Below are 15,792 nucleotides of genomic sequence, written 5' to 3' on the forward strand. Positions count from 1 at the left end.
CTTCACTCCCTTCTGAGCTTTCCAGGATCTGAAGAGGTTCCAAAACGGATTTTAGCAGTGCTCAAGTTGACCAGATAGATACAGGCAAGAGCACTCCCTTGCAAAGAGGTTTCTGTAATTCACTACGTACCTTCTCCCACGTTCCTAAATCTAAAGTAAGGAGAGAAGGGAACTATGAGCAACGTTTCTCAATGGTGTGTGAAAGCGCCAATAGCCGGCCCTCACTTGTTTCTGTTCCCCCTGCTTTCAAAAGCTGCCTTTTGTTCCCAGCTTTCTGAATTCCCATGCCCGGTTTCAATGCCTGAGAGAGTATCACTTACCGCAAAGGGGGATTTTCAGAGGCCTCGCTCCACTCTTCTGCAGGACCAAGCACCGCCCATATTTCAACTTCAGTTTCTTTCGCAGAGATCCTTCACATCCCAGCCCTAAATTGGGCGCCACTTGCTGCAACAGCAGGTAGGGATCCAAAGTGGTCAACAACGCACAGTTTGGGAAAAAGAAACTAGAGACAGAATGAAAGTTTTAAAGATGGGACTGCGGTACTCAAGACCTCTTGGATCAAGAGCTCTGTTCCTCGGAGACACATCATTTTTATTTGGTGTCTTGGCAAGCAGAAAGTATCTGTTGTGCTACGATAAAGTCCGCCTCCTGTGTCCCCCGGTCACATCTCTCATTTTATTGATTAACTTATCTTTGTTATTTCCTTGTACAAGGGCTATCACCTAGCTGGAGGTCATAGACCCGCATATGCCTTGGGAAAATATCTGGTGTGTGCACAACCCATGTTCTGAACTTGCGCTCACCCGGTGTTTCAAGGTCCACAATATGCTTTTCCTTAGCTTAGCAGGATATGATGACCCCAACTAACCAACCCAATGTACTTTTATTTGAGTTATGCTGTATTGATATATTTTGCTTTTATTCTTTTCCCATGGTGATTTTCTCATGGCTTAACCAGAGCATCAATTAACCCCTGCATGTGGTGGTGGAGGTTTAGTCAATAAGTCGTGTCTGACTCTTTTACAACCCCATGGACTGTAGCCACCAGGCTCCGTAGTTCATGAATTTCCAGGATTTCCAGACTAGAATACTGGAGTTGGTTGCCATTTACTATACCATGGGAACTTCCTGGCCCAGGGATTGAACCTGAGTCTCTTGTGTCACTTGCATTAGGGGGCAAATTCTTACCACTGGGCCACTTGGGAAGCCCTTACAGAAGTGACAAGGGAGAAATCCTACAAAACTCACAAAACCAGATATTTTGGCAACATGTATATTGAAAGCTAATTATTAATAGCTTCACGACACCATGTGCAGGATGCAAAGAGACTCTGTTTATACCTTGTACTTAGTTATAGAACATTTAGAGTACTCTCATAATGTAGCTGAAACATATTATACATACTTTATTATCTTGTTCAACATTATTCATAAGATGAAAACCTATAAACAACTGAAATTGCAACAAATTTGGGAAGAGTAAGGGAAATCATGATGCACTGGCACAAGTGGATGTTGTGAAGGAAAATACATTTGAACACATAGAGTGATGTCAGCAAAATAGTGAGCTAGGAGGAGTGAAGTCTCCTTTGGAAAGGGAAGCATGGCAAGAGAAAGCAGCTGAAAAACATCACAGGAGTTCTGGGAAACAGTCAAACAAACATCTCCAGCAACAAAGTGAACACGCAACTAGGGAAGATCCAGAAGACTGGAAGGACATTTCTGTGTGTTTTTGTTCATACTCACCTCTCCCGTGACTTGAACAGAGCCATCTTGATCTGTAAAGGGTGGTGGCTCAGCACCCTGGTGCCTCCCTCAAAGCAGACTCATTGCAGAAATCCTCATGTGCAATATTCTCTCCTACTTGGGGGCTGCCTGGAGACTGATATCCATTTCACTTAACTGAGCTTAAACTGAAGAGCAGCTGGAGTGGTTCCTTACAGTTGCAGGTGGACTATATATATATATATATATATATATATATATATATATGGGGCCAAGGACAAGGGAGTAAGGGTGGAGACACAGATTGGACCATGTAAAACCCTGATGGAACTGGGGTGTAGATTTCGGGGGTAGTAGGGCTTTGAGGAAGGAAAGGCATCAACAGAGAGTGTGTTTTCAGGCCTCTATCTATCAGGAACTATCCAGCTTCTAAGATGTGAGACCTCCAAGTTTGCCAAAAGGCCTAACTTCCAGAGACAGGGAAGTGTGTCTCCCTGCACTTTCTGAGCCTTGTAAACACACTCCTAGGTCATACTGGAACTGCCCATGAGGAAGCAGGTTGTGGGAGTGTGTCTGAGTGTGCTGGGTGCCATACTGTGGTTGCCTAGACAAGGTGATATTAGCTCAAAAAGTAAAGAATCTTCCTGTGATGCAGGAGACCAGGGTTCAATCCCCAGGTTGGGAAGTTCCTCTGGAGAAGGAAATAGCAATCCACTTCAGTATTCTGGGGGGAGAACTCCACGGACAGAGAAACCTGTCAGGTTACAGTCCATGGGATCGCAAAGAGTTGGACACGTCTGCACGACTAACACACACACACATGCAAACACAGGGCACTCAAAAACTGTCATAAATTCCCCAAAACCAGAGCCACTCAGGGGCCAGGTAAGTTGTGACTCAGAAATCAACTGAGTTGCCCTTAGTTTCCTGTTGGGCTGACCCCAGGACCAGGCACATGCCACGTCAGCTAGTGAAGGACAATCAGGATGTGGTACAAATCTGCAAACAGTAGGTATGCTGTGGTTGTTCAAGAACCCAGTCATGAACACACAGAGGAAGAGAGAGAAAAGGCATACAATAAAGAAACAAGGGGGGAAAAAAGCTAAAAAAGAAACAAAGAGGAAAAAAGAAAGAGAAAAACATGAGCCATGAAACTGTTTCTGTTACTGTTTAGTCGCTAAGTCAAGAACCTTCTTTTGTAACCCCATAGATGGTAGCCCTGAATGGTCTAGTGGTTTTCCCTACTTTCTTCAATTTAAGTCTGAATTTGGCAATAAGGAGTTCATGATCTGAGCCACAGTCAGCTCCTGGTCTTGTTTTTGCTGACCGTATAGAGCTTCTCCATCTTTGGCTGCAAAGAATATAATCAATCTGATTTCGGTGTTGACCATCTGGTGATGTCCATGTGTAGAGTCTTCTCTTGTGTTGTTGGAAGAGGGTGTTTGCTATGACCAGTGCATTTTCTTGGCAAAACTCTGTGAGTCTTTGCCCTGCTTCATTCCGTATTCCAAGGCCAAATTTGCCTGTTACTCCAGGTGTTTCTTGACTTCCTACTTCTGCATTCCAGTCCCCTATAATGAAAAGGACATCTTTTTTGGGTGTTAGTTCTAAAAGGTCTTGTAGGTCTTCATAGAACCGTTCAACTTCAGCTTCTTCAGTGTTACTGGTTGGGGCCTAGACTTGGATTACTGTGATATTGAATGGTTTGCCTTGGAAACGAACAGAGATCATTCTGTCGTTTTTGAGATTGTATCCAAGTACTGCATTTCGGACTCTTTTGTTGACCATGATGGCTACTCCATTTCTTCTAAGGGATCCCTGCCCGCAGTAGTAGATATAATGGTCACCTGAGTTAAATTCACCCATTCCAGTCCATTTTAGTTCGCCAATTCCTACAATGTCGACGTTCACTCTTGACATTTCCTGTTTGACCACTTCCAATTTGCCTTGATTCAGGGACCTGACATTCCAGGTTCTTATGCAATATTGCTCTTTACAGCATCGGACCTTGCTTCTATCACCAGTCACATCCACAACTGGGTATTGTTTTTGCTTTGGCTCCATCCATTCGTTCTTTCTGGAAAACATCTATTTCTGATTTATTGACTATGCCAAAGCCTTTGACTGTGTGGATCACAATAAACTGTGGACATTCTGAAAGAGATGGGAATACCAGACCACCTGACCTGCCTCTTGAGAAATCTATATGCACATCAGGAAGCAACAGTTAGAACTGGACATGGAACAGCAGACTGGTTCCAAATAGGAAAAGGAGTACGTCAAGGCTGTATATTGTCACCCTGCTTATTTAACTTATATGCAGAGTACATCATGAGAAATGCCGGGCTGGAAAAAGGACAAGCTGGAATCAAGATTGCCGGGAGAAATATCAATAACCTCAGATATGCAGATGACACCACCCTTATGGCAGAAAGTCAAGAGGAACTCAAAAGCCTCTTGATGAAAGTGAAAGTGGAGAGTGAAAAAGTTGGTTTAAAGCTCAACATTCAGAAAACGAAGATCATGGCATCTGGTCCCATCACTTCATGGGAAATAAATGGGGAAACAGTGGAAACAGTGTCAGACTTTATTTTGGGGGGCTCCAAAATCACTGCAGATGGTGATTGCAGCCATGAAATTAAAAGATGCTTACTCTTTGAAAGAAAAGTATGACCAACCTAGATAGCATATTGAAAAGCAGAGACATTACTTTGCCAACAAAGATCCATCTAGTCAAGGCTATGGATTTTCCTGTGGTCATGTATGGATGTGAGAGTTGGGCTGTGAAGAAAGCTGAGCACTGAAGAATTGATGGATTTGAACTGTGGTGTTGCAGAAGACTCTTGAGAGTCCCTTGGACTGCAAGGAGATCCAACCAGTCCATTCTGAAGGAGATCAGCCCTGGGATTTAATTGGAGGGAATGATGCTGAAGCTGAAACTCCAATACTTTGGCCACCTCATGCAAAGAGTTGACTCATTGGAAAAGACTCTGATGCTGGGAGAGATTGGGGGTAGGAGGAAGAGGGGACGACAGAGGATGAGATGGCTGGATGGCATCACGGACTCGATGGAAGTGAGTCTGAATGAACTCCGGGAGTTGGTGGTGGACAGGGAGGCCTGGCGTGCTGTGATTCATGGGGTCGCAAAGAGTTGGACACGACTGAGCGACTGAACTGAACTGAACTGAACTGGATGGTAGCCCCACAGGTTTCTCTGTCCATGGGATTCTGCAGGCAAGAATACTGGAGTGGGCTGCCATTTCCTTTGCCAGAGGATCTTCCTGGATCAGGGATCCAACCTGCATCTACTGCATTGGCAGGCAGATTCTTTACCCCTGCCCTACCTAGGAAGTCTGATTCACGAAAGGAAGAAAAGAAATTGGCATCGACTCTTCCAGAACTGTCACGGGAGCCACACTTAGTGCATAGAGAGTGTCACACACTGTCCTGGGGAGGAGCTTCAGGTAGATAAGCTGATGCTGAGATCACCCCCACTCCCCCACCCCCCCCACCCCCACCAGGAGCACATCAGGGTCACATCTCCTGAAAACACACGACACCAGCAGGAAGCCTTGTCCACACCAAGGCTGGATAGAACCATCCCACGGAGATGGCTGGGAAGGGAAGAGAAGCCGTCAGATCAAGACTGAGTCCCCGGGAGGGCCCAGACGAGGAGTGGGGACAGGGGCTCAGAGGTCCTCCCTGGAGAGACCTGTGCACACCATGCACTGGGCACCGCCACCCTGGGACGATGCCAGGAGGTCATGGCCCCACAGCAGCTGTGAACCCAGGGGGACCCACAGGAGGCCTGGGAACCTGACTTTTCTCCTGAGACATGCACCCACTCCTGCTCCTAGAACAGGCTGAGGGGGCCACCGGACACTGCTCAGGACTTGGCTGATTTACTGGACAGCCCGTGTGCCCCCAGCCCAGACATGCCCCCTCAGTGCCTCTGGATCCAGTTCACTCTCCCTGGGGCGAGGGCCACCTGTGCTGGGCAGAGTGGGTAGTGGGGGATACAGAGCTGGCTCAGATCAGCAGGATGTCTGGACAAGCCAGGGTGGCCATTGGCTATCAGAGAGGGGCCCAAGAAGCAGTGTTCTGGAAATATCCTTCTCCATTTCCCTTACAGTAAAGTCCTTTAAAAGCTTATGTGACAAGGACCCCCTGCCCCACCGGCTCTCTGACTTGTCTTCAGCTCCTCCCTCCGCATCTCACTAAATCCATCCAAATCAGTAAACTTGCTGACCCTTAAATGTTCCATGAATACTCTTCCTTCCTGGAATAAGTGTTTACTATTCCAGAGAAATGCAGGGAGCCACTGTCTCTGTGTTGCAAGGCTGTTTTTAAAAATGAAAAGGTGTGTGAGGTGAAGGAGATTTGGTGTCTCTGCCTAAAAGATGTACAGAAGAAATGGGAGAGATTGTGCAGAATTATCTCAACAGACACTTACACATTTCTAAAAGTTAAATTCTCCTGATATCATTAACAGTTTCATTCTCCACAAGGCTAATGACTCAAGACATTTCTCATTTCACTTATTGACATTTATTGATATAACAATTTCTTACTAAAGAATGCTCAATAAAGTTTGGCTAAATGACCAATGAATAAACTCAAAATATGTAAAGATTCATCAAAATGCTGAGCACAGGCAGACAAATAAGAAATTACATAAATGACTAGGATGTGCTGCTTACTATACAGGAAGCAAAATATAATACTGGATTTTTTAACTCATATTTTTAGCTTACCAAGATACTTAGGCTATGTTTCAAGAGAAGTATACCACCTGTAGATTGAAGTTTATTTATCATCGTAAATAAACAAACGCACATTTTTGTCTAGGAAAATCACAAGGTAAACACATCAAAGGTAACTGTTATCCAATGGGTAAATACAGCTGATCATTACTGCCCATCCTGTCCCTTCTCTATCTAAATATTCTGTCATATATCTGTATTATTTGAATCATCAGGAAGAAAATGTATTCTTACTTTTAAGTCTATGCTGTTTCATAAACAGTTTATTTTTAAAAGAAAAGGCATGTTTTCAGAAGTTCAGACACTTTATTTAAACTTCTTCTTCAGGCATAAAAATTATCTTCACCACCCTAGAAGTAACAAGTTATGGTAGAACCACAGTGAGAGCTGAGAGTCAATATTCTTCATGGAATGGATACTCAGGGTGGCTGACACCACTGGAAGACAAAGAGGTGGATTCATTTATTAAATCTGGCATCATTATAACATAGTTTTAATTAATGTAATCATTTTCCCCTGACGTAAATAGAATTAACAATTACACATGTTCAGTGGTCCCTGAAAGAATAGTGGACTACAGGCACTGTGCCCTTTGTGTTTCCTGGCTCCCTGGGCTCTGAGAGGAGGTACACCAGGCACAGGGATTAGGGGAACAAAATAGTGAATTTATTCACCACAATGTCAACTGTGGAAATTTTACTGATGGACTGTCCTGGTCCCCAATCACATTTCTGTTGATCAAGGATGAAGCCCTGGAGGAAATCTCTGGTTTGAGGTCTGCAGGAAGTAACTGGCTGACTCCTACACTAGAAATCAGGGCTGTCTTCCAAGAATTAAGCTCTTTAAAAAGCTTAGTTCCCCTGCTTACCTGCCTGCAGCAAAAAAAAAAAAAAAAAAAAAAAAAAAACCTGTGTGTGTGAAACAGTCACTTACATTAGAAATTCATAGTATCTTATATTTCTGTTGAGGCCATCAATTGCTTTCATGCCGTCCGGACTCAGTTCAAAGTCAAACACCTGGAAGGAAGGAACAATCACATTAACCTCTCCCAGAAGGAGCTGGCCTCCCCCTGGGGACTGGAGGACTTTCCAGCTGGATGGAAACAAGAAGAGGGGACAGGGAAGACATGTCTGTCCTCAGCTTCCAGGAGAACAACCTGGGCCCCTCTGCTGAGTTCTCACCTTTCCTTCCCACACCTTCTCCTTCTTTGTCCACCTCACAAACATTACAGCACATCAGTCCCTTATCTTTCTGAGTGAATCACTTGTGACAGAAAACAAACTAAAATCTGCTTTTTCCAACTAACACTCTGCTTTAGACACTCCTGACTCGATACCGAACCTGAGCTGACATTAGACTGATTGCCTCTCCTCAACACGCCCGAAGGGTGACAGCGTTCAGCTGAAGCAGTGTGGGAAGGAAATGCCCCCTTGAAATCCTGTTCAGAAATCTGTTATGAAACTTGCTCATTATCTATGAGTAAATCTAATGAAACGTATACATCAATGCCTTAGTGGAGAAGATCCCTGTGTTGGGGAAATGTCCTGGAGAAGGAAATGGCAACCCACTCCAGCTTTCTTGCCTGGAGAATCCCATGGACAGAGGAGCCTGGCGGGCTACAGTCCATGGGGTCACAAAGAATCGTATACAACTAAAGCAACTAATGCTTTAGTGTAAACAGCTATGAATGAATAGTGTTTAAAACATTAAAGAACAACAAATTATTAAAAATTCACATCAGAGTCATGAAAAAAAAGCTCAACTTTCTAAAGAAATACATTTTACAGAGTGATCCAGTGATTCAGTGCAACATGAACATGACTTAATCACATATTCCTTTGTGGAAATCCAAAAAGTGATACTAAATTTTAAATAAAAGAACAGCCAGTCAAGAGCAGTCAAGACATCCTTAAAGACAAATGTATAATTCTGAGGAAAAAACACTTGTTTTCCATCTTAAAAACACAGAACAGAAAACTGAATAGTTAAATAGAAGAGAAGGGCCACAAATGTACTTATTATATGACAGAGTTGATAATGAAAATCTATTAAATACATTTAAGTAAATAAACATATAGGCAACTATTTTTATATCATATTAGAAAATCAGCTTCAGGTGTATTTTTGAATCAAATTTGAATGGAAACAGAAAAACAATTTTTCAAAGGTCCATGCACCTGACCCTAGACATGGCCTGACCTATAACTTGCAATGGAGACTGAAATGTGCAAGAAGTGGTGACTTCGTTCTGAGCTGAGATAATGACATGGATTTTTTCCCACTACCTGGCTTGAAATCACAGCACTGTCCTGAGATGAAAATCAAGTTAGCTGACCACAGCCTAGCCAAATATATATATGAAAAACTACATGGAGAAGTGTGCAGGCTCCTCTGAGAAGAGTCATAGCCACCTGCTACAGCAGAACTGCCAAGCTGCTCTGCACTGAACTGCAAATGCATGAGGGAGCCCAGCCAAGAGGACAACAGTTGAGCTGAGTGCAGGCAGAATCTCAAACCACAGAATCAAGAGATGCATAACTTATCTCTGCATTAAATCTTAAAACTGGGGAAAGTTTTCTGTACATCTATGCCTAAGGGAAGAGCAATGGTCTCTTACACAGAAAAAAACAAGAGACATCATGCAAAAGTGGACAAAGTCTTGAAGAGGAACTTCATAAAAACAGAAACTCAAGAAGGTTAAATATATGAAGATGAAACCTTATTGGTATTCAGGAAAATGCAAAATAAAACCATGATGGTTTGGAGATGAAAGATTGCTGCCATAATTTTCATGCCCCAAAATTCACATGTGGATGGTGTTAGAAATGGAGCCATTCAGGGGTGATTAGGTCATGATGGTGGAGCCTTTGTGAATGAGATTTCAACAATATCACAGTCATTTAAGAAACTTGGGAGAACTCTGTTGCCCCTCAACCATGTTAAGATACAAGGAGAACTTTATGACATAGAGGAGGGGCCATTACATGAACATACAGGCACCCTGACCTCAGACCTCCAGCTTCAGAAATGTGAGAAACAAATTTTCATTGTTTCTGAGACATCATATCTGTGGCATTTTGTTAAAACAGTTCAAATGGCTTAAAATAATCACATAATGCAATTTCATCCATTGAGAATGAAGGTAAGAAGACATCATTTGTACAAGGTGATAGGATAAACTGAAGACCTAGCACTGTAACTAAAATCTCCATTTTCTGTCCAAATTTAATTTCTTGGGCTCCAAAATCACTATAGATTGTGACTGCAGCCATGAAATTAAAAGACCTTTGCTCCTTCTAAGAAAAGCTATGACAAAACTAGACAGTATATTAAAAAGCAGAGACATTACTTTACCAACAAAAGTCCACAGTCAAAGCTGTGCTTTTTCCAGTAGCCATGTATGGATGTGAGAGGTAGACCATAAAGAAAGCTGAGCACCAAAAAACTGATGCTTTTGAACTGTGATGTTGGAGAAGACTCTTGAGAGTCCCTTGGACTGCAAGGAGATCAAACCAGTCAATTGTAAAGGAAATCAGTCCTGAATATTCATTGGAAGGACTGATGCTGAAGGTGAAGCTCCAATACTTTGGCCACCTGATATAAAGAACTGACTCATTGGAAAAGACCCTGATGCTGCAAAAGATGGGAGGCAGGAGGAATAGGGGAAGATAGAGGATGAGATGATTGGGCGGCACCAACAGCTTGATGGACATGACTTTGAGCAAGCTACGGGAGTTGGTGATGGACAGAGAAGCCTGGCGTGCTGCAGTCCATGGGGTTGAAAAGAGTCAGACATGACTGAGCAACTGAACAGAATAGAACCCTCTGCAGCCAAGCCACCTCCTACCACAGTAGGAGGAGAAAACCATCAGGAATACATACAAGGCATTCATGCAAAGGGAAGAACAGGTAATTCATCTTGTCTCAAGGAAAGTCTTGAGGGACAAAGAATGACCCTCATGACGGATATTCCTTAGGACTCCTCTGCCAACAGCTCCACTCATCACCTGTATGTTCTCTTTGATCCGCTTCTTGTTGTAACTCTTGGCCAGAACCACAACCCCTCGTTGTACCTGGTAGCGAAGGGCAACCAGAGCTGGGGTTTGCTTATGCTTTTTAGCAATGGCACAGAGAACCGGGTCCTCCAAGAGAACGGGGTGGTTCAGATTCACCCTGGAAAAAAATTCAGAAATGCTGAGGACCTGAGACTAAGTACTCAGTTCATGAGTAGTTTTCCCAAACAGATCAAGTAGGTACACTCTACACCAGTGCTTCTCAAAGTGTGGTCCATGGACCAGCATCATCAGTATCACCTGGGATTTTGTTAGAAATACAAATTTCATGGCTTAGCTGAAGAGAAACTGAATCAGCATCTCAACTGTGTCACCTCCCATTTGTTTACAAAGCTCTGCAGGTGGTTCGGATGCATTATTGACCTGAGACCAGGATTGCTGAAGTTGCGGGGTTTTTCTTTAATTCTCAGAGGTTGTTTTTCTTCTATAATCAAGGGCATGAATCGAGAAACAGAAGGGAAAGACCAGGGATTGTTTTTATTTTCACTTTCCTAAGGTATTGATAAAAAGTAAGTAGCTTCAAAATCAGAGACATGTATTCCCATATTTACAAAAATGGCTCAAGTTTAGTTTTTTCTATCATAATAGACCTGAGAATTGTATATTATTATCCCAATTTTAGGCATAAGGTAAATGAGATTTGGGATTTCTATTTTTAGAAACGTGTTATTAGTTAATAACTACATAAATCATGACATAAGCTTGTGTCTCTGGTCCAACTAGGGGATTATATATAGATTTTTAATGCAGATATCTGTTAATGATGAGTCTACACGCTAATACAATGTATGAAAAATGTCTGGGTAATGGGAAGTTAAAAGAGAAGAAAATATTCCATCTGTCCCCTCTCTCCCCTCTGCTTATGAGAGTTATCTGAGTAGTGTATTTTAAAATATCTCATCAAAAATTGAATTTTAGGGAAACTCTCACTTGTCTTCAACAGGATTCAATACCATTCTTGTACTCGTTGGGATCCCAGAGCACCATAGGTTACAAGAACAATATCATGTGACTTGCAGAAATCCAACAGTTTGCTCTGGTTGAGATAAGGGTGACATTCCACCTGTAGAATGTCAACAGAGAAGAGTGTCAGATTATTTGAAAAGGTAATATTAATATGACAGATAAAGATTAAAAGTTTTAAGTGCCTAAAGGAGAGATAAACTGTGGAAAATTCTGAAAGCAATGGGAGTACCAGACCACCTGACCTGCCTCTTGAGAAACCTATGTGCACGTCAGGAAGCAACAGTTAGAATTGGACATGGAACAACACACTGGCTCCAAATAGGAAAATTAGGAAAAGGAGTACATCAAGGCTGTATATTGTCACCCTGCTTATTTAACTTATATGCAGAGTACATCATGAGAAACGCTGGGCTGGAGGAAGCACAAGCTGGAATCAAGATTGCCGGGAGAAATATCAATAACCTCAGATATGCAGATGATACCAGCCTTATGGAAGAAAGTGAAGAGGAACTAAAGAGCCTCTTGATGAAAGTGAAAGTGGAGAGTGAAAAAGTTGGCTTAAAGCTCAACATTTAGAAAACAAAGATCATGGCATCTGGTCCCATCACTTCATGGCAAATAGATGGGGAAACAGTGGAAACAGTGTCAGACTTTATTTTTGGGGGCTCCAAAATCACTGCAGATGGTGATTGCAGCCATGAAATTAAAAGACACTTATTCCTTAGAAGGAAAGTTATGACCAACCTAGACAGCATATTAAAAAACAGAGACATTATTTTGTCAACAAACATCCGTCTAGTCAAGGCTATGGTTATTCCAGTGGTCACGTATGGATGTGAGAGTTGGGCTATAAAGAAAGCTGAGCACTGAAGAATTGATGCTTTTGAACTGTGTTGTTGGAGAAGACTCTTGAGAGTCCCCTGGACTGCAAGGAGATCCAACCAGTCCATTCTAAAGGAGATCAGTCCTGGATGTTCTTTGGTAGGACTGATGCTGAAGGTGAAGCTCCAATTCTTTGGCCACCTGATGCAAAGAGCTGACTCGTTTGAAAAGACTCTGATCCTGGGAAAGATTGAGGGCAGGAGGAGAAGGGGACGACAGAGGATGAGATGGTTGGATGGCATCACCAACTCAATGGACATGGGTTTGGGTGGACTCCAGGAGTGAGTGAAGGACAGGGAGGCCTGGCATGCTGTGGTTCATGGGATCGCAAAGAGCTGGACATGACTGAGCCACTGAACTGAACTGAAAAGAAAGATCGCAACATTAAATGTAAACTGGAAATATCAACATCTAGAGAGAAATAGAGAAAAGTGTGCTTATACAGTTAATTTTTTCACAGACCATGGATGGAAGAACCAGTCCAAGACTGAGTAATCAAAAGGTGTACTCTATATTTGAGTAGATATTCCCGGGTAAATGTTTTATCTTCCGTTAGCATCATCACGAACCTTTAACTTCACCCTCTAAACTGGATGACTTTCATCATCTCCAGCACATGTTTCTGTTCTGTGCTCCCTCTGAGACAACAAGACTAAGGATTCAGCCATCAGAACCCAACACAAACCCTTACCACCCATCTCAGCTGATTTGTTACTTTATTAATTTACTTCTCATTCTATGTTTTCATGGCTTCCTTCCTATACACAGTTCATTTCAGGGCACTTTCCCATTCAATCTTGTCATCCTTTAATCTCAGGGAAACACCTCCTACCTCTAGTTCTAGGTTCTACCTACAATTCAGCAGGATGCCCTCCACACCTTTTCCATCCAGACTACATAGAGATACTATCTTGGGTTCTATTCACACCATCCAGATAGAGATTCTGTTCTCTAGAGTCCTCTGTCCACAAAGGTCGGATGAACAGGAGGGGAGGAAAGACAGACGTCTGGCTCTAGTGCAAGAAGGAGGGTCTGAAGAGCAGGAGGGAGAGGAGCTGAGTTGCTCACCTGGTTGCAGACGGGCTTATACTTGAGCCCCGGCTTGTTCAGGATCTTCTGCAGCTGCTTGTGGTTGAAGTTGGACACCCCAATGGACTTGGTCAGCCCTGCATCCTTACACTTCTCCAGGGCCTGGGAGGGAGGGGTGGTGAACAGTCACTTGGAATGGGCAATAGAACAAGAATAAATGCTGAAAAAATCAATAAACACGGTCACGTTCAAGAACTAGCATTGAGTATCAAGAGGAAAAAACGGAAGAAAGTCAACACATAAGTTGAAGAATTGCCATTTCCTCCATAAAAAAACAAAGAAGACATATCACATGGAAGGAAAAATGCATTGTCTTCATTGTCCAAAATTTTCCATTTCGTTCCTCTATGTAAACATTTCAGCAATGGTTTCCTCCCCACAACCCCAGCATCCCAGCCCTTAGATTCATGAACTGCTGAGTCTCATGGTCCACAGCCCATTCTCACAGGTGGAAGAAATGAAGGAGGTTCCCCCTTACCTGGCTTCTCCGCCAGTTCTCTCCTCCTTGGAGTCACCTCCCATGTGTGACAGAGATCCACCGAGTCAAATATCAGTTTTCCATTTTCATCTTTTGGAAATAATTCATCCCCTGGCTGGAACAGAAGCAGAAATATTGGAGATGTGATAAAATAATTTCTCCACATTTAGCCAAGCTGCAAGGCACCAGGAATTAAATCTCCATGAGGCAGGTTTACAACTTACTACATTTGCAAGGTGATATATGTATGGAGTTGTAAGCAACTTCTATAGGAGGAAGGCTTATTCTATTGTGTTACACTTATTATATGTTACAAAAAATACAATTTTTCTATGTCCTAAAAAATAGGGACTTCCAGTGACTTCTGTGAATTTTGTCTGTTTCCTGTACTTGCCTCTCTTGAAATGTCTTTGGTCTGAGAATGGCAGTAAGTTCCATGCCATAATTTCCAGAATAAAAATTGCAAGCTACACTTGGGCTAGATAATCAGATTTCCTTTTCCCTTCGAGTATCAGATGCCCTAGAGCAGGCATGTGAACCAGCAAGACTCTCATTAGATTGGCATGGAGTGTGGAAGATCCAGACATGCTCTCAAATATTCATGACCCTGAGCCTTGAAATGCCCCCAAAATCATATTTGCCACCAATGGAAAATGTTCAGTAAAAATATAGTAATGCCATGACAAGGGATAGAAAAAGGAGACATTTATGAAGAGTCCTGCAAATCCTCAAATTTCTCACTCTGAGACTAGCAGTCTACATAGTCCACTTAGCTATTTTGCATTAAATGGTTTGAGTTGATTTCTGTAACTTGAAATCAAGAGTTCTAAGTAAACCATTCTTTCTTTTTAATTTCTTTTTTTATTGAAGGATCATTGCTTTACAGAATTTTGTTGTTTTCTGTCAAACCTCAACATGAATCAGCCATAGGTAAACATATATCTCCTCCCTTTTGAACCTCCTTCCCATCTCCCTCCAAATCCCACCCCTCTTGGTTGATACAGTGCCCCTATTTGACTTCTAAGTAAAACATTCTTAATGACTAAGTGCAGTCTACAAATCTCATTGTAAAGTTGGGCAGGACTGTAGACAATATCTCCTAATTCCCTATAAAGGTACAAGGTTTAGACTCACCCAAGAGGGAGCACCACCAAATCTGCTCAACTTAAAAGGATGAAAGACAAGATAAAATCATCATGTTCAATGTAAAGCCGTGTCATGCTCACCACGGCTTCACCAAACTCTTGGTTCATGAAATCCCCAGACACTCAGGAGTCACAACCAGGACTGTGTGCAGAACTCACCTATTTCTACTTCCTCAAGTTTTTCAAGCAGAGACTCTCAGATTATTAACTCCTTTGTCTCAGAGGCATGTAACAGATTCAAAGAAACTCAGTAAATAGATGACCACAAAGGATTATTTGGGGGATTCTACTCTAGCGTAATCATCCCTTCAATCTACTAATAAAAATCTTAATTCAACCATCCGTGCAAGTTGACACACATTCTAACACAAGATATAACATTGATGTGATCACACATATTTCTAACCTTCACAGCCAGTGGAAAATGAATAATATAGAGATCGACATAGTCCAGTTGAAGATTTTTCAGTGACTTTTCCAAGGCTGGTCTGACCAACTCTGGTTGATGGAAAGTGCACCAAAGCTGAAAATATTAAAGAATAGAAATTTTATTAATAATAATTAGGAAAGTTTCTTTTGGTTTTACTATGTGACTTGTGGGATATTACTTTCTTGACCAATGATGGTAATGTGCCAACTCTTAACCACTGAACACCAAGGATTTCTAATAC

At 42.4% G+C, this 15,792-nt stretch overlaps 1 protein-coding gene across 3 annotated transcripts in view; it reads right to left on the reverse strand.

The window, feature by feature from the left end:
- Positions 1-6,075: 6,075 nt before the first annotated feature.
- Positions 6,076-15,792, reverse strand: part of LOC102399119 (dihydrodiol dehydrogenase 3) — a 35,351-nt gene continuing 25,634 nt past the window's right edge. Inside the window, exons 3-9 of one of the 3 annotated variants that reach the window (XM_044927951.2) lie at positions 15,528-15,644; positions 14,014-14,091; positions 13,478-13,600; positions 11,515-11,624; positions 10,496-10,661; positions 7,422-7,504; positions 6,076-6,925 (exon numbers count right to left, since the gene is read on the reverse strand). In XM_044927951.2, the coding sequence (XP_044783886.2) occupies positions 6,883-6,925; positions 7,422-7,504; positions 10,496-10,661; positions 11,515-11,624; positions 13,478-13,600; positions 14,014-14,091; positions 15,528-15,644 (720 nt within the window). In that variant the 3' untranslated portion in view covers positions 6,076-6,882. Of the gene's footprint in view, positions 6,926-7,421; positions 7,505-10,495; positions 10,662-11,491; positions 11,625-13,477; positions 13,601-13,976; positions 14,092-15,527; positions 15,645-15,792 lie in introns of all 3 variants that reach the window. The other 2 variants (XR_006544558.2, XR_006544556.2) reach the window with 2 other exon arrangements.

The sequence above is a fragment of the Bubalus bubalis genome, chromosome 14, assembly GCF_019923935.1.
Source record: "Bubalus bubalis isolate 160015118507 breed Murrah chromosome 14, NDDB_SH_1, whole genome shotgun sequence".
Lineage (NCBI taxonomy): Eukaryota > Metazoa > Chordata > Mammalia > Artiodactyla > Bovidae > Bubalus > Bubalus bubalis.